This window comes from Diadema antillarum, unplaced genomic scaffold (genome assembly GCF_040938485.1).
Source record: "Diadema antillarum isolate AM-2024a unplaced genomic scaffold, OU_Dant_1.0 seq00000554_RagTag, whole genome shotgun sequence".
Classification (NCBI taxonomy): Eukaryota; Metazoa; Echinodermata; class Echinoidea; order Diadematoida; family Diadematidae; genus Diadema; species Diadema antillarum.
Genome location: NW_027271497.1, coordinates 184,133 through 210,457, shown reverse-complemented (window position 1 = coordinate 210,457; position 26,325 = coordinate 184,133). Strand labels below are relative to the sequence as shown.

At 38.2% G+C, this 26,325-nt stretch overlaps 1 protein-coding gene across 1 annotated transcript in view; it reads right to left on the bottom strand.

Moving 5' to 3' along the window:
- LOC139734950 (uncharacterized) overlaps nucleotides 1-26,325 on the bottom strand; it is a 164,962-nt gene that overhangs the window by 108,453 nt on the left and 30,184 nt on the right. The window contains exons 3-4 of the mRNA XM_071645727.1: nucleotides 9,689-9,931; nucleotides 7,775-8,567 (exon numbers count right to left, since the gene is read on the bottom strand). Coding sequence (XP_071501828.1) covers nucleotides 7,775-8,567; nucleotides 9,689-9,838 — 943 coding nt within the window. The 5' untranslated portion in view covers nucleotides 9,839-9,931. The remainder of the gene's footprint in view (nucleotides 1-7,774; nucleotides 8,568-9,688; nucleotides 9,932-26,325) is intronic.

Sequence of the window (26,325 nt, the reverse complement as noted above, 5' to 3'; positions counted from 1 at the left end):
ACTATCCACCATTCTGCTATGTGCTGGTGTGACCAACAACAGCCAAGGAATTCTAGCAGCTGACTTATCCCAATCAGTGGCATCCACTTCACCATTACCTGTCCTCCTCTACAGCCACTCTCTGGTCCACTTTGCTGCCCCCAACATCAGTGAGACTGGCTTCAACTTCTTACTATCTTTACTAGCTCACCACCAAGTAGCCTTGTATCACAGCCCCACTCTGGTGTATGGGAAGCTTACATTTACCACACACAAATACATTGTATTATACAGATATGCACTTAAGGTATGTTTTGAACACCTCTTATTGCAATCATCTGTTCTGGTAAAAAATCAACTTCATTTACAGACGATAACACTAGTTAGTATTTTTGACAAAGAAAATGAAACACAAAGAATACTTTCACAATCTAGTATACCACAAAGCCTGTAAAAAGATATGTGTAGAGAGATAGCTTGCAGTGGCCAGGGTTATAACCACATCAAGTACTAGTAATCGAAGTTAAGAAATGCTCAATTTGATACCTGCTAACAGATTGGAAAGAGTTATCTCTACTTTTGCTTTCATCTCAAGAGGATTATGCCATGTTTTGTGCCACGGCCTAGGAGAGTTCTGCTAATGTTCATAGTGGTTGTTATAAACTGCCAGTCCTAATTAGGGTCTAAGTGACGAGACTACACAGTGGCACTTCTGCTAGTTGGATAGAGTTACACCCTGCATCTCATCGCCAAGGAGATAAGCAGCTGTACAAGGCATCCTCTACCCTACTCTCATTCTTTCTCTTGTAATTCCATTCAATTCAATTCTACCTTACAAACTCATTTCTCATACCTTCCTCTGTAATGAGACGATAATATTCTTCTGTAAATCATGCTCATTTGATCCAATAACATACTCTTTTATGAATACACAGGATTTCCTTTACACAGTGCATTAATTCTCATGCTCTCCCAAGCAGAGAATGCTGAGGAAGTATGGAAAATAGAGTTTATTTGATTGATGATCTATTCAGAAAAACTATTGTCTTCTGAAAACCTGGTGTCTATTGCACGAGCAAATAGACTATTTCAGTGATAGTAGGCCGTGCCTTATGGTATTCAATGTACACTTTACAAGAGCAGGATGGGCAACAAGATTTTCAAATAGTGTGTAACTTGCGAAGTATACTGTCAAAGGAGGTATGTTTTCGGGCATTTTAATTTCGCGAGAGCCAAGATACTCAAAATTAAAATGTACGTGAAACTTCTTGTCCACACTATACGCATTGAATGTTAGAGGCAACTTGCGAAAATTTTATGCCGCGAAAAATGCCATCGGCTCCAATCCTCAAAAATTTCATGCCGTGAAAATACTGTGTTTTACAGTAACTCGTTTGTGTATGGGATGATATTTCCATATTCATATGAAAGAAATGTAGTCTTGTCATGTATCTGGAGATACAATAGCATTTAGGAACACTGTGTCATCAAATAATGCTGAAATGTTGATTGATAAAGACAATTTCTGATGTTCTCGTAATACTTGATAATCTTGATCCTTGTTATCTCTGCCCAGTATTCTCTGACACACTTTGTCAAGATGTGTGAGTGATCTAAGGAAGATGTGGAATGAGGTCAGAGGTTACAACAAAAGAACTGTACTTATCTGTATATACAGTGAGAGACTATCATTCATACACTGTATCTAGGAGTTTCAGAGAAACAATAAGTGTACGTTCTTTTCTCCTATGTGTGTTTGTTAAATAGGTGTGACAATTGGTAATAACCCTGCATTATATCTTCCAATTAGTACATGCTTATCATTAAAGAGGGAAGTCATTAAAACACACACACACACACACACACACATACACACACACACACTTCTCAAATAATGCAATTTAAATAAGGCGGTGAGTTGGTTCAGTCGGTAGCGCGTCTGCCTGCAACCCAAGCAACCCGGGTTCAAATCCGAGTCTGGACTGAGCAATGTTATGTGTAAACATACCGTCCCCTCTAGCAAGAGGCAAAACACTCTCTCTATCGGATAGGACATAAAATGGAGGTCCCGTGTGTGAGAGAGTCACAGCTCATGCACGTAAAAGATCCTGCTTCATTCATTCATCGCAAAGAGCAGGGTGTTTGACCTGGTGAAGTGGTCCCGCCTCACATCCAACTGGACCCCATGGAAGACCAGCTTAGCATAGCTGAATATGGGCTATCCAGCCATCTTCTCAGATGGAAAATAAATAAACAAACAAACAAACACAAAAAATCAAGACATCCAAACTGAGCAGCATAAAACTTTCCCCAGCAATCATGTCTTACATGTAAAGGGAGTCAAAAGTGGCCTGAGCTTTCGATCCTAGAAGAATCTTCGTGAGAGGCAAAATGACAAACAGGCGGAACAGCGATCACATATAAGGACTACACACAAGAAGAACAGTCAAGGGAGAGCTGGGGACACAGAACAGAGAAAACAAAAGGGATGGGTAGATGTCATGGGCAAGGAGCCCAACATGTAAAGGAGGGGGATTAAAGCAGGAGGGTAAAGGCAGAGGTGGGTCAGAGATGATCCCAAAGATCAAAGGGGGCAACCTGTGATGGATAAGGCTCATGGTTAGGGTCTGAGAGAGACTACAAGAGAGACAAAACTTGGTGAGGAAGGTTGACATTTTTACAGCACTCATTATCTTGGTAACATGGAAAAATACCCTGTTTTATAAAATATTGCCGATAAATTGACTGTCTGGTAGCCTAGGTACAATATATTTGTAAATTTGTAATGAATCTAAACTTTTTAATGGGGGGAGACACAAAACTCTTGTAAGATACAAAGTGAATTTCATGATATTGATAGGCCATTAAAACACTCCATGATTTTATTTGGCTAAAAGAAAAGAACCCGATCGAGCGTTGCTGACTGCACTGACAAACAAATCTACAGTCTACATTGTGAGAGTCACCTAGTGGCCACTGACCTCAACAGACATCATGTTCACTTATGAATGTCTAGATGAGTTGTTGGCATACAAATACAAGGTTCAGTATGTGCCATGTGTATGGCTCATCATTTTAACTGCTCACACTACACTTCACTTGTTCAACATGAAAACTTGAAAGCCATCACATTACATCTTCATGTACCCTCATATGATTAGCCTTGGTATTTGGAAACATCTCCTTTTTTTTTGTAGAGTTCACAGTCATCTTTATCAAATGTAAGTCAAACTGGAAAAATATTTTTCTGTACAAGCATAAGAAAGTACCTGAAGGCACATTTGACATTTATTAGTGACAGAAAGCGACTAGTTAGACTTGCATTGTCAGTTACTGTGAACTTACTCTATCTTACACGTCTTTCTATACCCAGCATATTTAAAGGAGTAACAGGAAACAACAGTAAAATAAGAAAGGGCAAGTCTTCATGTTTTATTTTTATTTTTATTTTTGTTTACTTTCTTTATTCTTCCTATATCAAATACAGTCATGTCACCATCTAGTTACAGGCTGTAAACAGTCTTTTTATGTGTATGTTCTTAATTTACAATTGTACTTCAGAATAAAAAATCCATTTCATTACATAATTAGTCTTGCCACCAGTGTAGATTTATGGGAGCACAAAAATGCAAGTGGAAAGACTACAAGACTTAGCAGAAGAAAAAGGAATCATTATTAATTGATGTTGGCCTGGGTACTGCTATTCCCAGTAGTCACAAATTCATCAAGGCCTGTCCTATCTAATCAGGCAGAGATTTAATAATGGTGTCACAGACTTACCTCTCATCAGTCAGAGGTGACACTCATTCTAGTAAAGGGGCATATCAACCATGGCAACAGACTTTAAACACAGCTGCTTACTATATCAATCCAGGATCTCATGTGATGTCTTACAGATTAGTTTCAGAAGAGCATGATATTATTGATTTTTATTTCCTCATGTCAAAAGGCATGGATAAGCCATAACACTGATTTCTCATAAATGAAACAAATACCACTGAATTCTATCACTTGTCAGACAAGCAGTGATATGAAGTTTCCTCTTATTTTTGGTGGGATGATGAGGTGGCAAAAACCCAGAGAGAAGACTAATGAAGGCCTTATATTTCTAGAACATGATGGAATCTTGGACATTTCTTGTATAGACAGAGACCACTTGAATGAGGAACAAAATGAATACAATATCCCTGTCTGATAAACCAGCAGTAGCCTGCCAGAACAACCACAGCAGTGCCATCTGCACTGAATTGACCTGATTTTGTCATCACGCCTCCCCTGCCTACACAGAACGTGCTACTAGTGAACTGGTATCCGCTGTGATGCAACTTGCTCTCCCCACATCTACCCCAGGGAATATGCATCTGCTTGGGTCATCATCAGTACAGACAGCGGGGTGTGTTTTGTTTTCAGGTCTCCTGGACCAAGGCTGAAAACACACTAGATTCCAAGCAAGTGTGTTGCTTTTGGTTTCCTTTAAGTTTACTGCTCTTTCGATTATACAACCTTACTTCCAAGAATTTGAAAAAGTTTTGCTATGTATAATATTGTAATACCTTAAGTACCCATAACACAGACTCATCCACCTCAAAATGGTATGCAGCTCAGAGTACGCACTTAAGTTGCAATAATACACATGAAATGGTTTTCTTTTGTTTATGAGCATATTGACATCTTGTTGGTCTTCACCCATATGTTCAAACCATTGACTGACATCTGTAGGTTATGTGCAGTACCTGTGTGGTGTGAGTTTGGCGGTCATAATTCAAATCTGTAGAAAGTTATTGAGAGTACAAAACTGTGAGTACAGTGCTTATCAGGGCAAGTTCATCAACCTTTTGACCTTTGACCTTGTTGAACTGCATTGGTATTTGAACTTGACTGGCATCTGTAGGTTATGTACTGTAAAAGTGGATATTTTCGCGCGACTTATTTTTTGCGCTTGGCCGGGTAAGAAGAGTTTCACATGTTTTCAATTCCACGGAATCAAGACACCAAGTACAGGAACATTTGGCAAGCAAAAATTTTTGCATGCTTTTATTTTTGCGCAAATTTCTGGTTGCGCAAAATGCGTGAAAATTTCAACACCGTGAAAATTTCCACTTTTACAGTACCTGTGGTGTGCATTTAGTGGTCATAGCTCAAAGCTGTGAAAAGTTAGAAAGAGCACACAAAATTGTTAACGACGCCATCTAAGCTATCGCCATCAACAAAGATGACAATGGAAAAGTGATGCCTATGTGTCTTGCTTCCACTACAAAGGTGGGAGAAAATCATTGGTAAGGAGCAGTAAGTCAATTCTCAATTTTTCTCGGAATGATAAAAGAAAAAATCATAGATTTTAGTAGCTTTATTAAATTTCAATGCAATTTGTATTCACATGTGTTAGGACTTGTTGAGCAGCAGTATAGTGAGTGGACATCATTTTATAATATCTCCCTTTCATGTGAGGGTTGTTTCCACTCTCAAGTAGATGGCTTTTGTCAAGTTTTCTTTACCACTAACAAAAAGAGTCTTATTTGTCAATAGAGTAACTAGTTTGTACAATGTATGCCATTGTTTGATGGAATCAATCAACTCAGCTCTCTTTATATATTAATCCAAATGGTTACTTAGTTGTATTTCTTTATTGCACTATCAGCAAGCTTATGTCTTAGGTATTTGATGTAGAGGGAACTAGCTCTTTCACCTATCACAAATATTTCCTGTTTTTATTTGTGTGTGATCTGCATAAGATATGAATGCATAGCTACAAGTTATGAGTTAAACTACAAACACAGCTCCAGCCTCCATTTTGAAGGCATCAAACACCAAGACAGAATCCAAATCACCATACTTTGTCAATATCCAGTCTGTCAACATGTAGCCATACAATATTCATGGCAGATTTTCTCTTGATATTGTTAACTGTTTTAATTTGGAAAAACAAAAGGAAGAAAAATATATCAAACAAACATAACTATCCACACCAGACGAAATCCAATGACCTTCAACCTGAATATAATACAAACTACTCCAGTATTAATTGAAACTGAAACAGGTCAACAGAAAAAATATATTGGACAGGTATTAACATGCATTCCTGGACAAAGTGAAGGTCAAGAACAGTGTAAGAATCAGTTAAGCAAGGGGAGCACCAACCACTGTCATCCAAACGTCCATTTCATACTGTGTCTAAAATATGGCTGTATTTACATGTAATGTTTTGAAAAGCTGTCTCCTCTGGGTGTGCATACATAGTACATGTTTGTATAAATTAATGTTTTTCTACATGGTATACAGAAAAATAAGAACATGGATGTGTCATTGTGCATTATTATGTGTGTATGTGTTTGCTATTGCATGTGTGTACTTATGAGTGCATGGTTATGTGGTAAAAATGGGGAAAATGCCTGCGGAACTTTCACACTTATGATCAAGCACTCCAATCTTAAGATTTCTTGGCTAAAGCATTAAAGGTAATGTGATGAAGTGAAATATCCATTTGAACTCATACTCATTTCACCTCTTTCTAGTTCTCATGTAAAATTAGGGTGTGCGACGTTTTGTTAGTTTTGTGATTTTTTTCTCACTTATATGTAAATTTGTCAACATTTGAAAATATTGTTCCTGACATACAGAACAATGTGTATGTGTGTGGGCATTATGGTAAAAACCCAATGTTATGGGTTTTGTGAATTACCCATGTCAACTTGCTCTCGCTAAAGTATACGCAGTGTGACTGAGAACAATGACGTGAACAAAATAAACTACATGTATGTCACCAAATGTCTTTAAGGCCATATTTTCTTCACGATATGCTTGTAAGACATCAATTTTGAACTTCATTTGCATAAAGATGGCATTATTTTGACTAAATGTTCTTTTAAAACTTGCACACAAAATTTGGACACATTCAGACAAACTGTGTACAATCCCAGAGATACAAAACAAAGGGAAATTGTGTGTGAGTGTGCCTGTGTGAGTGTATGTCACTGCTGTAAGCTTTGTAACCTTTATCTAGCCAAAGGATTTTGGTATGTATAAAGAAAGTCAAACTATGACACTAGATGTTTTAAGGGCTCTCATCACCTTCAAATCTAGCTTTTGAAATAAGCTGTACAATTTGGTGTAAGTCAGCAATTTTGTCTGTATACTTGCTTTAACAAATGAGAAAAGGGGAACAAACCATTTACATGTTGAAAGTGGTACATCTGGCATTCGTGTACAGACTCATTTCTCATTCAGGATAATTAAGAGTAATTGAGGTAAAGAAATGCTCAGGTGGAAGAGACTTTGTATTCACTACCAGATGACAACAGGGTACAGTTGCTAATTGGGAGAACATATTAGATTTGTGGTAATTAGTCCATGTGAACTGAAATATACAGGTACGAAGGGGAAAGAAAAAAAAGATGACCTCACAGCGGAATGGAAAGGTCCATAGATCTAGTTTGATATTTAAAGATACTGCATAAAACAGTCCAACATAACAAAACACTATCTGATCTGGCATTCTCCTGTGTCAAGTGAAATGAAATGTGAAACTTGGCAGGCTTATAGTTAATGCACCATTACAACATGTTGAACCTATCAAATACTTCCTCTGAGATCTTATTTCTAACTTTAGTAACAGCAAAATAACAAGAAACTACAGCAATAAAAACAGAAAAGCAAAATACAAATAATAATCAACAAAAACAACATAATGCCTCCCGCACATGTACCCTTTCATGGCAGAGGGGTTAACAAATTGAAGATTGAACTTAGAAGACATCTTAGCCAGACAATCAATTTCTAATAAAAGAAAATGACTTACTGTCTTTGTTCTTCTCCATTCCTTCCATGATAGAGCTCTCTTCCACCACAGCCTGTTGTAATTCCTCTTCTCTTGACTCACTTGTCTCACTGCTGCCTTCCACATTTTGAACAACAATGTTTTGAGGCATCTCCATATGTGCTAATCCTGTGCTTGGCAATGGTAATGTCATTTGTAATGTTTGAACATTGAGACCAGCATTTGGAGCCTGTTGCAGCTTCATTTCACTTGATGAATCGGAGACAGTCTGAACAGGTGTGGTTGATACCATGGTTACTTGTGGTGCTTGTGGTGCTACCGCTTGATTTGTGGCAAGCATTAAAGCTCCATTTGATCCTGCCAAGCTTGGATGTGTAAGAAACAGTGTATTAGGACTTGTGTTAAGGACGCTTGAGTTCACAAGGAAGGCGGTGTTGGTGACCGGAGTTTGCACTACCAGTGGTGCTCCTGTTGCACCCATATTTGGATTCAAGAAGAAAGTCTGCATGTTACCACCAGGTGTGTTTGCATTTAATAAGAATGTTGTATTTGGTTGCATGTTCGTGCTAGGATTGACAAAAATCTGGGGAGCACCAGCTGTGGCTGTTGTGATGTTCTGGTTAAAGAAGAATGGTGCTGCCACTGTGGTAGGGCTTGGTGCATTTAAGAGGATTGGTGTGGTGGTAGCTGGGTTTGCCAACCCTGGTAGCATGACATTAGATAGACTTCCTCCTAGAGATGTGTGTAATCCTTGAAGTGAAGCAGCCCCGTCCTGAGTCATAGCTGGAACAGGAACAGGTTGCATCTCATTCTCCTATTGATGTTCAAGAGAAGAAGATCATGGGCAAACATTTATAGCGTATACTTACCTTTCTCTCATATAATGTATGAAGAAACTGCAAGGATACCAGATTGACTCACTCTAACAGTATGACATCATTTTGAAGGAACACATCTAGAAACCTTATTGAAGAATATTTCAAATACAGTGGTGCATCCAGAATGAAAGTTATCATCAATGGTTACAATGTGTTGAGGGCCAAGAAGCCACTGGCTTGCTTCCTGTTACACTTTTATACTCCTTGGTGAGAGTTCTACACAACTAAAATCACAGAGAATGACTGTCCCTGTCATTTCACAAACTGGTATTTCTATTAAATTTTTATTGGTGATCTATCTAATTCATTTCTTTATTTCTTCTTCTTCTTCTTCTTCTTCTTCTTCTTCTTCTTCTTCTTCTTCTTCTTCTTCTTATTATTATTATTATTATTATTATTATCATCATTATTATTATCATTATCATCATTACCATTCTACTGTTATTGTGATGATGATTATTTTATCATTATTTTAATCATCATTTTAGCATCATCATTTCCGAAAAACATGGGCTTTGAGTTCAGTCTATTGCGGTGTGCTACAACATGTACGAAAGATTATTACATGAGTTTGTAACACACACTTTGCAGGGCTGCTATATTGAATTTACAAGGACACACATGCAGGTATTACATTGCCCAATGACAAGACAATTCTCTGTAGCAAATAACATTTTCTGACTTAATTACTCTTTTAGTCTCACTCGAAAGATGATGAATAACAAGATGAAAAAGAAAAGTTTCATACCAGCCTCCATTTCACTTGGCTTTACTTTGATACCATCCTTCATTTCACATGGCTTTACTTTATCAAAGTAACTGTTTATTATTACAATGCTAAATGAAATTTCCTTGTGTCATTTCCATGGGGATCATAATAATTTACTATTGAAGCATGATATCATTCCAATGCCGTTGTTCTATCATGACAGGGTTTACTTGTGTCTTTTTTTTCCAGACTGTGCGATTGTCTTTTGTGTTTATTTTTCCAGGTACCCCACAGGTGATGAATGAAGCCAAGCCAAAGACCACTTGTGCACTGGGAGAGGCTACATACCTGAGGCTCATTTTCAGCTGGTTTTGGGGACATGGTGAGTGTGTCCATAGACTCTTCCACCAGTCCCATCATCAGCCTAGAGGACTGTGGGCTGGCTAGGACGGATGACGTCTCCATGACAGTTTCCCCCATCGGTGACAAGGCCTCCATATTGGAGCAGTGGGATGTTGCCAGTCACTGGCACCTGCCTGTAGAAAGCTTCTTGTGATCACACAGGGCAAGGATGAAGGACTGGGCTCTTAGCTACAATGACGTTTTGATGAGAGGACAAAGAATATTACCAAAAAACAAAAGATTAGTTAGTAGCAAACATTTAAATGACATGAAGACTGTGCAGACAAAATTAGGTTCTGTAGCTATGACCAGAAGAATACATGTTTTTGTTGTTCATTTATATGCCACTGTTTTGGTGGTACTTTATTTGTTCTCACTGCATATTTCTCAACAGATAAAATGCATGAATTGTGGGTGCATTATCTCTGTTTGTCTTTAAATAGAATAAAAGTTTAATGCGGACATTGGTAGAAAGTTGATTTCAGAAAAATGGCCATATTACCACTTCCTCATTCCTGAATATCATTGTTTACGTAGCTACATTTGGATGATAACTAAATTTTAAGAGCTTGAATCAGTGTGTGTGTGTGTGTGTGTGTGTGTGTGTGTGTGTGTGTGTGTGTGTGTTATAAGAGGTGCCTGTGTTGATTATGAGAGCATGCATGATGTATTCGGTATGGATTTGGGTTGGGAGTACAGGTAGAGAGAGGGGTTCAAGTGATTTGCTGCTAAATTTGTGACAAATATTGGCATTCAATGTGCAATGACTTTTTTAAAATCAAATTCAATAGCAGGACTAACATGGAAATGCATAGTTTGTGAAATATCTAATAACTATATGTGTTGCAAATGGCACCTACACTTGTCTGTACGTGCAATCCTTTGTATAGGTACATTTTATTTCAAATCAAGTTGAATGTTGGTGTTTTTGTTCAGCTTGTACAATTGCATTCTCACAGAAAACACAATTGAAATATGATTAAAGTTTGCATGCCGGTACAGTTGTACCAAGCGTCTAATGATTAATGTTCAAATGACATGAAATCAAGAATAGTAGTAATAAACAATTTTCTTAAGCCTTTTCAATAGGGAAAAGAAAGTAAACTTTGCCTATTATGTCCTGTATCTACATGAGCATGCCATGCACATATAAATTTATAAACGAGGAATAACATGTCTTGAAAAATCTCACTATGCAGTATCCATTAATTAACTAGAAATGTGGCTATGTGAACTGGCATGCCTCTGCTGTGTCACATTATTTCCCCAAATGTGCACAGTACATCTTGTCAATGTGAGAAGACAGTTTCACATGACTGACAAATCATCATTGTCTGGGAATAATACATAATTTTTCACGACAATATTTTGATCCCTTCTCAAAATATGGAACAAAAATGCAATTTTAGCATTTTACCTGATCATTGACCTCATGGCCCAAATCTTTCTCCATATAATTACTGTGCTATAATGCATGCACACTGTTAATTATACATATAATACAAGTTTAGTATAAACAGTGGAAGTGTATACATTGTATAAAGTCATTTCCAAGGAAGGAGAAAATAGAGTAGTTATAGCAATTAAACCTGACCTCTGACTCTTGACCTTTGACCTCAAAACATCCCAAGAGAATCATTGTCCGACAATACATGTAGGCCCCTATATGATTTTCATTAAGATACCCCTAGCCATTTCTGAGATATCTCATATAAAGAAAAAAGTAAAATCTTTAATAGCATTTTCACATGGCCTTTGACCTTAAGCCCCTTGGCCCAAAACTTTCTCTAGAGAATCGTTATCTGATAATAGATGTATAACTAAGCTACATGAAAATACCTTCAGGCATTGCAGAGATATGGGGAAAATAGTGAAATTATAGAATTTGACCTTGATCTATAACAATTGACCTTGAGCTTGAGCACCCACAAGTTGATAGGCACAGCTTCGTCCTGTCATATTAAATGCCGGTTTTCGTTTGGATACTTTAAATGAACTTCTAAAGTAAGACTGTCCACAAAATCACTTACAGATGGATAGATACATGGACAGACAGAAAACTCAACTAGAAATGTCGCTTTGGCGACTGGTATGCCTCCGCCATAATGCATGATTTTCCCAATAGGTCTGGATAGTACATGTGGACAATGTGTGATTACATTTTCACAAAATTGGCAAAATATTGAAATGACAAGTTTGTCACAAATGTGTTGAATGTTCACCTTCCTTGACCTAGGTTTAATTGGATAAATAGGAGAGCATGTATCTAGGGATTTAAGGACTTTAACTTGACTTTGACCCATTCATACATTTAGGCATTGAGTAATTTTCAAGGTACAGGTGTGGAGAAAAAGTGCAATTTCTGAATTGAATAGTAAATTGTTACCATTTTCATCTGGCCCTTGACCCTAAAATTCATAAGATAATCACTTTCAGGTAGAACATGCATAATATGTACGAAGTTTCAAGAAACTTGAGCCACTTCCGAGATATGGAGGAAAAAGTTAGTTCAGCACTTTCAATTGATCTTTGACCTTTTGACCTTTGATGCAAAAAAAGAAGGAAAAAAAAACTTTCCAGAGAATTTCTATTAGGTTACACATGCATACACCATGTGTAAAAAAAAAAATAACCCTGCTGGCATTGCATAAATATGAGGGAAATAGTAAAATTTTGAAGTGTTGCGCTTGACCTTTGACCCCTGACCTTTGACCCCATGAACCCTACATTCTCTAGATAATCACTTCCAGTCAGTACATGTATATACTATGTTCCATGAAGATACCATGAACAATTTTCCAAGGTACGGAGAACAAAAAAGAAGTTTTAATATTTTTACTTGACCTTTTGACCTTTGACCTTTGACTTCATGACCCAAACTTTCACCAGAGAATCTTAATTGGGTAATACATGTATACATTAAGTTTCAAGAAAATATCTTCAGGCATTCAATAGATATGGTGGAAATAGTGAAATTTTATGTATTTGACCCTGACCTTTTGACCTTTGACCTTTGACCTCATAACCCAAACTTTCACCAGAGAATCTCAATTGGGTAATACATGTATACACTAAGTTTCAAGAAAATATCTTCATGCATTCAATAGATATGGTGGAAATAGTGAAATTTTATGTATTTGACCTTGACCTTTTGACCTTTGACCTTGAGCATGTGCACCCAAAAGTTGATAGGCACAACTTCACCCCCTAATACACATACATGCCAAGTTTCATTAGGATACCTCAACAGGTTTTGATAGTTACCTTGTCCACAAAATTCATTACGGACGGACGGAAGGACGGACGGACGGACGGAAGGACGGACGGACGGACAACCCGAAAACATAATGCCTCCGGCACCACTTCGTGGCGGAGGCATAAAAACATAATTTAATGCCTCCTTTGTCACTCTGTGGTAAAGGCATAAAAACTTCATAAAGTAGTTCCCTATATTTCACAGAGCATTCAAAATTCACTATAGCACTTAATGTGAAATCCTTCTGTGCACCCCTCCCCACACACACACCCAAATACCTAAAACAAAACAAAGTAATGTGTATTAGATGAATCCATTTAGCTGAACTACCATGATAATAACCTCTCATACCCCTGGCATAAAGAGAGTAGAACATTCTTAAGAGGGTAAAAACCTGATGAGGAATGAGGATAAAAAGAAGGCTAGGCCTCATTGAGATCATCTGTTGCTCTCCCGCTGTCTGCCTAAACCTCCTATTTCTCTAACTTTGATTTGCTGACAGAGCCGCCCACAACCATGGGTTCAAGGCTCTTTTCAAGCTGCAGTCATAGCACACAGTTTGAAGATGGCCGGAGGGAAGACAGCGCCCCCTACCTGCCACTATTTGATATATAAACAATGGCATGGCTTCATGTCTGGCCTGCATTGACTGTCATGGCTTGTAAGTACAGGAGATTGCTTCATTTTTGTTGAGAGCTATCAGAAACATTTTGCATTCATTTCAGGCCAGCAGCTGTCAAATGAAACTGACAACGCCATTGGCATTTCATTTCAGGTCAACTACAGTAGTAGGAGCTAGGCAACCCATATTTTTTTTTGCTGTCTCTTTCCTGTAGAGCTCAGATGTCTCCTATATGTAAAAGGACAGCACCTTTCTTTCCACATTCTTTTAGCATTTCCAATAAAGATTTCAGCCTTGTTTAGAATTTAGCACAATCTATAATTTGTGCAATTTAAAACCGAATCCATAAACTGATTAATCACTAAGAGTATGAGACATAAACTGTTGGCCTCTTGTGGTGGTAAAGCATTGCCTCAAATTACTCTTGATAAATGATTCAACCGCACACTAAACTAACATATTATTGGGTACTCAAGATAATTGATATATGACAGCACAATACTTTGAATGTAAGTTCTGGTGCAACCTGGCAAAGATATTGAATCCCCACTAATCTAATGACTCTGAACTTACAGGAAAGAGTAACTGACTGACTTCTGAGAGATGGCTCTATTATTCCATCATACTTGGAAAGGTTACTTCATGCATGCTATAGAATCATCCCAGTTGCATTAGAATGAACCAGAGTTAACAATCTAGCTTTTAAAGCAGTTTTCCTTTCTTTTTTTTGAAATCATTGAAAATACAGATTATAAGATTCTAGTGTGTAGTGATGGCACCATATCACAGTCTGTAGACTCTATTAGTTAATTATAACAAACCCTAACAGCTGGTGCAAGATTTTCGACACTTTCCTTTTATGTTTTATTACACTCAACAAAAGTCAGTGCCTTTATGCACTGCTAAATTATTACTGCACTACTATCGGTAGTCTTCACCATTTCACTGCAAGGTGAGTGCTCATACTAGACGAGGGAAACGAGTGCAATCTTATACATCAGAATGTGACCATCTAATGCTAAAACACCTTTCCACTATGTCGTTGGAGAACTACTATACTAGTAAACTTGCTTTTATATTCGCACATTATTCAGCATTAATACTTAAAATGTACTTAAACTATGGGACAACATAAGACAGGGTGAAATCTCATCTCTGCCATAAATGGTAGTTAGAATGAGAATGGAATCAATAACTCTCCCTCGTACCATTGGCAGAGCAATGCCTAGACAGGTATGACATTATTTCAAAGATTTGAATACATGTGGTATCATATAACCAAATTTCTTGTATTGTCATGGCTTACATACAATACCTGTAACTCTCCTTTGTCATAGTCCCAAACGACAATAAGATAAAAGCACAGGGAATACGTTTTCTTGTATCACACAGAAAATTTGTAATGCATTTTGGATAATGCTGCTATGCAATATATGTCATTTGTGTAGCAAATTCAATTACACAGAATGGTATACCTTTTTTTTTCTTCAAAGTATCTGTCCATCAAAAGGGAAATTATTCCCTGAAGAAGTATCTAGTTCTCATGTCCAGCAAATTTGAATTGCTGCTGTGCAGAAAAAGAAAAGAAGATCTAATCTAGATGTGATAAAGGCATACTATACATGTATATATATATCATTGCTATTATTAATCTTATTGGGTTTTTTTCATTATCAGCTTGGCAAAACACTGCTAAAGAAACAATGTTGACTGTTTTATCAGAACCACTGCTATGACATCTAGTTCACACCAAACTATCCCACCCTGATAACAGCATGTACATGAAATCAGAAATAGAGACAGGAGGTATGAACAGTTCCAGTGCACACAACTCATATTTCATCTGCTTGGAAATGAGACACACAGCTGAAATTATGACAGCTATGCCAGAAGAAGGCTGATTAGGGGGAATTGTGGACTCCCCAACTGTCACGAAATGGCCTAAACAAACAATTCCTGGCATTCTTTGCTACACAACATCACTGGCTGGGACTCAGGGAGGTCAGTTTTCAGCATGTGTGAATGCACAAAATTTTACCAACTTGAAGAAAACATGTCTTCTCCATCTGTGACTATTTATTCTAACAAATAGGCCAGTCTTTATAGCTTTACTAATTTTAAGATAGTTGAAGTTATTCCTCTGTAAAGTACCTCATATTTACAGGCTTCATGTTCCCACAATATATACTTGATGTAGAACACGAAGAAATACTGAAGTCTTGTTACCTTTGGCATCAATGTTGTGTAGAAAATATGGCAACATTCATCACTTTGTTATCACTAAAGAGAAAGGCTTACCATCTCAGACATAGAATATTAGGTATCTTTAAAGTCCATAACATGACCATAAAGTAATCACATCTAATAATTTGACAACTACAATAAAAAGGAACAAGCTTTATTCATCTTCCCATCATCCTTCTTGTTGGCATGATATTAAACCCCTCGGATACAAGAATCTTTATGGTGAATAAATTCACAATTTATAATGATATCGAATGTACATGTACATACAATGGACATAGAAGGTCCTACCTTGGAGTCTTGTCTGGACACTTCAACTATGTGTAATGTGTTTTTTTTCTTTTATTGGAATCTTTGTCTTTCTGTTAATTATTCTGTGTGTGTGTGTGTGTGTGTGTGTGGGTGTGTGTGAGTGTTTGTCTTTTTTTTTGGGGGGGGGGTGGATGAAAAGGTGGGTGGACTGTAGACGGATTAGTAGACTTTATAAAAAAGAAAGAAAAATGTTCTTCATCATACACCACACCAACTGACACACATTCTTCAGTCCCTAATTTTAGACATACAAGTTCCAAATTTTTGCCACGAAATGAGGAATTGCCCAAGTTTGTTATGAGGCATGTTCCACAGGGCCTAATAGTCTTGCCTCATCTATAAACCAGTCTCTGGAATCTCTGTAGTTCCATAAATATCAAATTTAAAGTTCACCAGATTAGAAATTCTTGTGACACTTTGTCATCACATTAAAGCTTCAGAGTGTTCAGAGTGAATTACTGCCAACATTATTGCACAAATAAACAGTTGAGTTATTAACCTACTGAACCTTACTCCTGGAGTTAAAGAATGAAGCATGCACACAATTGCCAACTCTCCCATCCATCTGTCCATAAACTAGACAGCATAGATTTCAAGTTCGGCCAAAATGGCCTGACATTGCCACTGCCATGCCTCACACAAGCAAACCCACAACCCACACACATTCCTTCAGAAAAAAACTAGAAATGTTGCTACAGCGACTGGTTATACCCCCGCCAAACAACATTTCATAAGCTTTGGTCAAAAAACTGAGGAAGTACCGTAAAGTTCCGTGTATAAGACGCACCCGTGTATAAGACGCACCCCTACTTTCGGACCTAAAATTAAAAAAAAAAAAACACGAAAATTTCCACGCAAATATTGCGTGTGTCATACATATTATTTCAGCTCAAAATTTCCCTAGAATGCAGCATGTAGGGCCTATTTGCTCTATTTTTCGTTTCCTTTTATATTTTCTTTTAACGGTATTCATCGGACATCGGCAAAATATGGAAGTCGCAAAATGCGAGACTTGTCTCGGTACTCACTTGCTATTGTTTTGCCTTTCAATCGTGGTACATGTGTCATGCATATCGTACTCATGAGTGTACAGTACGATCTTTGCTGTCATGATAGCAGAGGGTCTCGCATATTGACGCATGTCAGACTGGAAGGTTCATTACGGAAAATAAGAAAAACATCAACAAGTGTAGCAGAGGGATCATACGGCAAGACGTACGGTGCGTACGGTAGTACACTCATGCACTACCAGTAACGTGTGTCTCTTGTACCATGCTTGTATGCACAGTGCTAGCCTTTTGCAAAAGGCAGCTCGCTATAATTTCAGCACACGCACACAGAGAGCAGTGATGGACTTGCACACACAGCGCGCAACGGGCAAGCGTGCTTCGATCCGATCGCTGTGTGCACGCGAGTCCATTGCAAAAGCCTCTCTGCAGCTGCTGCCTTTGCCAAAGGCTTGCTAGCTAGTACAGTGTAGCTATGCTATCCTAGCTGGCCTCGTGAAATGAAGAGCAAACGAACGACATGGATATGCATGCATGCTTCACACATCGTTCATATTTGCGGTGACATAGTGTCGATCCTATGGCCATATTGATACTAGTACATTGATAAGTTTTACGGTATCGGTAATTTAGTAATGATACCTGCACATCGCGTATTCCAGCTACTAGGTTGGCTGTTGGTAGCTTGGTAGACTGACATCGGTAGCATACAGCAGTGCTGTTACAGCTGTTGTCTATGGCCAGATTGATACATCGTTACTGCACAAGGCCGATGTAAGTTTATCTCGTACTTGCAGCTTTTGTGTGTGTCCAGATTGAAAGATCGCTAATTTATCCGTAAGTTTTAGTGATTGCTTACCTTCCAAACGTCGATGGGCATACATGGCCCCAAGTTGGCCTTATAAAATTGGGTGTACATGACGGATTTTTTTCCGTGATTCGACTGTACCCGTGTATACGACGCACCCCCGATTTTCAACGTTTTCCGACGAAAAAATAGTGCGTCTTATACACGGAACTTTACGGTAGTTAAATCCGCAAGATCTTTCCTTGATCTTCTGCCATTAATATGCCGTTACCATGGCAACGTACTTTCGGGTACTGTCGAAAAATGCGTCTTGCACATCTACAACCAAAGGCACACATCTGTACCAAGTTTAATGGAAATTGGGCAAAAACTGAGGAAGTAGTTTGCAACACAAAATTTTCCATCATTTTGGCTCATAATATGTGAGCTGTTACCATGGCAACATACTTTTTGTCACTGTCAAGAAATGTGTCATGCTGACCTATATCCTAAGACAAACATTCAATATGAATTCCATGAGAATTGGAAGAACACTGATGAAGCAGTTTTGCCATGAAGCATTTTGCCCTATATTTTACCAATAACATGCCGTTACCATGGCAACGCACTTTTTGCCACTGCGGAAATATGTGTCTTGCACATTAACATATTCAGATGAACATCTGTACCTAATTTCATAAAAATTGATCAAAAACTATGGGAGGAGTTCGCGACGCAAGATTTGTACCCATTTTTGCCCATGATATGCCGTTACCATGGCAACGTACTTTTGGGTACTGTAAAAAAATATGTCTTGCACATCTACAACCCAAGGCACACATCTGTGCCAATTTTTATGGGAATCGGTTGAAAACTGAGGAAGTACTTCGCGACGCAAGATTTGCAACGGACCGACCGCCCGACCGCCCGACCACCCGACCGCCCGACCGTCCGCTGATTCCTATACCCCCTTCAAACTTCGTTTGGCGGGGGTATAAAAAAAAGCAAACTAGAAAAGCACTCTGAGAGTGCAGACCTCCACCAAGCAGCTCATTTCCACCACTGATCTTGTTCTTCCATAGAGATCAGTGATTTCTGCCCATACATGACATGTATGCATGCTGAAAGTCATCCAATTTCCCAATACAGTAAACCTCGCTGAAGTTGACATCGCATAAGTCGACAACTCACTTAAGTCGACACGATAGAAAAGTCCCGATATTTGCCTTTGTTATTCCTTGAAAATTTCCTCATCTTAGTCAACATTTATAAGTCAACAACTCGCGCAAGTCGACATGATTTTCAGTGTCAGCTGAGCTGAAATACGTGTTAATTCCCTCGTCTAAGTCGACATAATTTTTCACTCAAATTCTTATCGCCATTCTCTGAAAACCGCTCCAATTTGCAGCATATCTACTCGCTAATTCACTAGTGTATGGCGCGGTAGCGTTCGCGCCATGCATCCATCTTGTATGCCTGAATAGAAAGGGCATACACTCATTTACACCAGAGTACTACACAAAGTATAAAGGGGATGGCTAGTAACCGATCAGTGGGAATCAGTGGGAATGCTGAGGGATGATTGTTCAAATCCTTGTGGGATTCATTTAAGAGTACATTATATATCTATTCTTGTGTGAACATTATTTGCTTCAGAATGGTCTCATATTCAAGTAATGTGCAGATTAATGCCCCGTCACTGACCAGGGACGCTTGCCTGGAAACATTAAACTGCACATTACTAAGTACTTGAATATGAGACCATTCTGAAGCAAATAATTTTCACACAAGAAAAGATATATAATGTACTCTTAAATGAATCCCACAAGGATAGGAACAATCATCCCTCAGCATTCCCACTGATTCCCACTGATCAGTTACTAGCCATCCCCTATAAGGCAGTTCACTTTCGCCCTTTTCTCCCTCTCTCATTCTGAGTGTTTGTGTCTGTGTGTATCGTTTGGTGCAGGTCAGTGTGATGCAACTTACGGTGCAAACGTGGAGCTAAAGCTGCATGGTCCAATAAGGGTGTAATGGGAAATTGTTCTTGAACATTTTTTTTCTCGCTTTTTGTCTCGTTTAAAATGACATGCAATGTACCTTGGGATGTACACTTCTCTACTATGCTTAGTCTAAAAGATATTTTGTGTGATTACAGTCAGTAATGTACACAATTTTGTCAAATATACTTATATCACACCTCCTCTCTGCACACTCATTATTAAAATAGTTGTTCACGCAGTTTGCAGGAATATGTTTGTTACAGGTGATTTTGTTTATCCGAAAATGCAATGAGGTTCGATCATAATTCTCAAAACGCACAAATTTTGTACATCTAGGTCCTAGTAGATATTCATTATCTGAACATGAAATATTCCTTTTCGTTAATCCGAATATTCTAACATTAATTATTCCAAAGCCATATTAGAAACCTGGGCCTATTTCTAGAAACTTGATTTAAATGCAACTAATTAAATGCAACTCAAAAAATCAAATGCATGTGTATCAAATCACACACAACTTTGCATCAAAACGCATGTGCGTTGCTGAAAAGACTTGCGTTTGATAATCATATGGAACTAGAAAATAATTGTAGAACCTGAAACTCCAATTGCGTTTAAATGCAACTCTAAATATTAAATGCAAGTCCATCAAATCACACGCAACACTTATTTAAATGCAAGAACGTTGCAGAGAAAACTTGCGGTTTTCGTACGAAACTAGAAACTGCGTTTAAAATGCATCTCTACAAATCTACGGAAGTGCATTATTGTTGAAACAACTTGCATTATTTTTTTTATTTCGCACGCAAAATCAAAGATTAAATGCAACTCTGAAAATCAAATGCAAGTCTATCAAATCAAACGGAATGCTAGAAAGACTTGCGTTTGATAATCATACAAAACTCGAAAATTCTAGGAAACTAAAACTCAATTGTGTTTAAACGCAACTCTAAAAATCAAATGCAAGTCCATGATATCAAACGCAACTCTGTATTTAAATGCAAGAGCGTTGCAGAAAAGATTTGCGGTTTTCGTACGAAACTAGAAACTGTGTTTAAATGCATCTTTTAAAAATCTACGGAAGTGCGTTCTTGAAAAGACTTGCATTATTTTTTTATTTTGTACGCAAAATTAAAATATCAAACGGAACTTTCGCCGTGACCGAACTTAGTCTGCACTACCAGGGGAAAGACATCGCAACATTTACACCTTTCAAACTGCTGAAACGCATACTGCTTCATGAAATGTCAGTAAAAAAATGGTAACAAATTATTGTTGCATTTCGCTACGCCGAAGGTTTAAATCTCAGTCCAAAGTTAAATTAGTCCGACAATGGAAAGAGGTTATCTTTTACGAAGGTTAGTTGGTCCGAAAATAAGATGTCACTTTTGGATTAACAAACTTTTCTTCTATTTTTTTTCAGACCGGCCCGCGCTGAACAGAGCGGCAATGTTGCGAATCGGAGCGCGAGAACAATATTTTCAGAGTATGGCAACAGAAATTTAAGCAAAACAAATATGGCAAGTTAGGGAAGGAAAATCATTTCAACTCAGTCAGCACTGAAAAAATCATGTCGACAGAATCATACGAATCCACACGCATATCTTTGCAGCGACGCACTTGAATTTAAATCGCAAAGTTGCATGCAATTTTTGGGAATTTGCGTTTGATTTTTCAAATCAAATTTAAAACGTAAAGTGTCTAGAAATGGGCCCAGGTTTCCGATCCTGCTCTCTCATAATCTCTCTAGAGATTTGGGAATTGTGCGTTGTCGTTACTAATCTGCGCGAGATTTATGCATGAAGTAAAACACTGTTGTTGCTAATGTCAATAGGCATGTTTTGGCGGCAAAAGGAGTAAGATTTGGATAGCCATCCGCATCATGATCCAAACCTTACTCTGTACAGGGGAAATTAGTTTTCATTTATAATTCAACAAAATGTCGACTTACACATAAGTCGACTTTCGCGCAAGTCGACGTGTTTTACTCGGTCCCGATTATGTCAACTTGTGTATAGAAGCCTTTTGATACGTCATCAACTTCCAACTGTGCGGCAAGCCTCACCTTAGCAGAAACTAGAGCATGCACTTTAGTGCACGTATGCAAACCAAAAAAATGCACAGCTTAAACTCCCAAGTTCATTGACCTGCCAAAATATCAAAAATCCTTCATAAAATCCATGGTACACAAATTCTCAGATCGCTACCACAATTTAATCATCTGTTCCTCGTGTCATTCTCAACCTTTCCTGCAAGTTTAATCCAAATCTGCTTACAACTTTTTGAGTTATTTTGCACACAGACAAATAAACCAACACACAAACAAACCCAATGCCGATGAAAACATAACCTCCCCTCTTGGCGGAGATAATAAAACAACATTTTCTACATAAATCACAGGCTTATCTGGAAATGTATCTATTTAAGCCCGCCGCACACTGTACGACTCACGATCTTACGACTGACAGACTTTGGATCCAAAATAAATCACAGTATCCTCAGAATAATCACCGCTTGTTTATTTCAGATCCAAAGTCTGTCAGTCGTGAGGTCATGAGTCGTATAGTGTGCGGCTGGCTTAAGATACATATTGGACAGTGTGATGCAAGTTCATGATTATTTTATTGTACAATTTGTTCATGTCATTTGTAGCACTCAAGTTGCATGTAATTGCTCAAATAAGCCCAAATCTGTGCCCTCTATCTGTCTGTCTGTCTTTATCACTATCCCTCTCTTCTCCCCTCTCTTCTCTCTCTACAACCAACTTCTCTTTCTTTTGGTGTACTGCATGGAACTCATTTCTCACCAATGACACAAGCGACACAATGCCCCCATTACTCTCAATTTGCTCTACATCAAGATTTCTGACTGGGTTTAAGTTCAAGACTGTCAGCATAAATTTCTTCTTTGCACCAGCCTCCGTAGTCTCTGTCAAAGATATTCCCCTCTCAATAGATCTAGATCAATAGTCTAAAAATACTTAATTGACTACATAGAAGCTTGGAATAACATATAGTACAGAAAATACAAATTAGTCATTACTACTTTTTTACACGATGTAAATGAAGATGTGATTGACTTAGAAGTATGATTCTACATCTACAAAAACAATTTGTACCATTTGTAAAATTGTCCATCACATAACTGAACTCATGTGACAAGGTTCTGAGATGTCATACTGACCCGCTTCATCAACAGGATCCAAAAGTCACTGACAGCTAGGCCGAGAAAATCAAATTTGGAAGCAGATCATCAAAATCGGTCAAAACCATCAAATTTCTGTTTTTGACATAATTTTGTAGTCGGATGTTTAATCTACCATCTGCTGAAACTTTGAAGCTAAATGATCAATGGAAACGCAAGAGATAAGCATTTTTCTGAGCCACGATTTTCCGACTATCAATGTAACAGAAACATGTCTGAAGATTTGGATTTAGCGCTGCAGATAGACTCCGCCCCTAGCAACAAGGGAGTGATCTTATTAGTCTGTGCATGGCATCTTGGTTACTTATTGGTTGTGCTTAGACTGCTGATGCTAAGCTTGAATGAACATCGTGGAGGTTGCTAGAAGCACACCTTCTACTGTCTGGAGGTAAAGACTGTCTTACCTCCTTGATCACGATTGCATCGCAAGGAAAACTTTAAAGGTGGTTTCTCGAAACGCTGATTTCCTAAAACGCTGATTTCCTAGACCACTTGACATGCTCTCATAAACTCATCGATATTTCCACGACTGAGTACTTTTATGAGTCATGTTATATATGAAAGTAAAGCAGAAGAGTAAGGAAATAATGTCATGTAATTTTAGAAAACTGACTTCCCCCGAGTTTTGGATTCTTTTGTTGTAGCAAGTCACATGACTGGATGTACAAGTCTATGTACATGATGTATGTCATCTAAAACCCACAGATAAGTTGGAAAATACAATAGAAATATCTATTATCATCATCTGATCACTTAACACGTTTGATTTTCCTATATTCCAGATCACATGGTTGTGCATTTTTTTCTCAATGTCACTTTTGTTCTCCATATGTCTGCATCATCCATCAAAAGTAAAGGAAAAAGAAGAAGGAAGAATGATGATTGTTTGGAATCAGTCAAACAAGGAGGCATAAAAAGCCCATCCCCGTTTCACGAATTAAAGCAAAGCAAATCAAAACCAAGTACTAAAGTTTGATCCTTGCAGACAAATGAAGCGATATCCTGCTAGAGTTCTCAATACAGCTGTACCACCTGATGTATTTGGGATGACTCAGGAGTATGACTTTTGTCTAGAGTTATGAATTAGCCACTGTTTTAACTTGGGAGCACAAGCCTTATACCTACAAGGGCAAAGTTTGGGCAACAGTGAGTTTATCATGCTAGTGGGTTACATTATACACTGGCTGGCGATATATCCTACACTAATAGGCCCAAATTTTAGTCCATGGACTAAACCAAGCATGAAATAGGCATACGTTTGACATGCGCACATCAATACATGTCTGTTATTATGTTCAGTTAACCTAACCCATTGAGGATGAGCTGATTTTGCTACAGCACACATTTCCCTGCCCAACTATATTCGGGGCCTACCCTTCAACAGGTTAATAAGACTAGCAAATATGGTAACCATTCCATTGTGCAAGATTATGTTTTTGCTGTAGTTTTACAGGGTAATTTGATTTTGCTTCTTCAAATTCCAGTCCCATGTGCTTTGCAAAATGTTAAAAATCTTTGATGTGTTTACAAGGTAGTCTAGACACTAGAGTCCAATGTAAATTAGACGATCTATAGTAGATAGTGAACTAGTCAACAGTTAAGACTTTCAGCTGATCAGTCACAGATCAGTTGGGAAGTGACAGTGACTGACCCTTCCAGCTTTAATACACAGATACTCAGTGAGGAATCCCACAGAAAAATAATCTAAAAGTGACTAATATGATGAAATGACAGGAAGAAGTATCTTTCATGCTGAGCGGCTCAAAACATATAGATTCACGGTTTCTTGAATTGCATTGCATGATCGACACAGGGGATTCAGCGCATTCCAAATTTGCAGAGACAATTGCAAAGATCGAGTTTAGAATTCATGCCAACCAAAATTTGTGCGAAATATGCAAAAATTATGTACCGCGAATATTTTCCCATCTACAGTAGACCATAACTATTTTCAGTCTGGTCATACACAGTTGCAGGTAAATAGCAAAGATTCTGTCATAGAACTGGCAAGCAGGGGGAATTATAGTACAGCTCCCCGACGAATGGGCTACAGTAATGCAAGTAGCATTGTGCAAATGAAACACAACAACTTCTATGATCTTTGAAAACAGTTGAGAATGCTGTTGGCCAATCCAAAGATACCACCAATGGAACTGATAACTGGCTTCAGAGTGGCCACATGCTATACGTGAAAGGGGAACCCTTTGTAATGATACTCATCTACTGAAAACTCTCAGGAGATGAGAGTAAGTGAACATCACAGCACTGCTGCTGTTGACCACTTAGGCTTGACCACTTAGGCTTGACCACTTAGGTTTGGCCACTGTAAATACACCTCTTGGCATCAGCAAGACCAAGCATGCAGATCTGCTGGACTAGTGTAGGTCCAATGTCATTCCGAAGTGTCACCACATATTCTACAAACAACTGGCTAATTTCACTCCAGTGTGAAAACCACAAAATGCACTTTTCATGAGTGTATAATCATGCCCGAATGATCGCTGAACTGTTTGCCATGCATAACTGGCACAACTGCAAAACAGAAAAAAACATGTTGAATTATCGACTCGGCTGTAGCTTTGTATGAGTCTGTTGCTGCTATTCAGAGGTGAGGTTAAAGTCTACTGTTGGAGACAGAATTAATAGTCACTAGCCATGTTAGACATGTGGTCACTAAACACAGGTTTTTAACATGGCTTTCCTCCTAGGATTTTTCAGTGGCTGTAAGTGGCAGGTGGCCATATGACAAGGGGCCACTGAGGCAGGTTTGTATGTACCAAATTCAATTCAACTGTATGCAATCAGTAATTTCTAGGGTATAGAGAAAATGTGAAATTTCAACCTGACCTTTAACCTCATGACCCAAAACTTCCCAAGAGAATGAATGTCATGCAATTATAAAGTTTCATGAAGACTACTTGAGCCATATCCAGGTTTCATGAAAATATATTAAGGCATTGCAGACATACCTAGGGAAAAACAGTGAAATTAGGAGTCGAACCTAACCTACGTGTATGACCTTTGACCTTGAGCATGTGCATCCAAAAGTTGTTAGACACAGCCTCAGCTCAGACATACATACATGCCCTAAATTTAATTCGGATACCAATGGAAGGATTGGTCGACGGATGGATGGACAGCTCAAAAA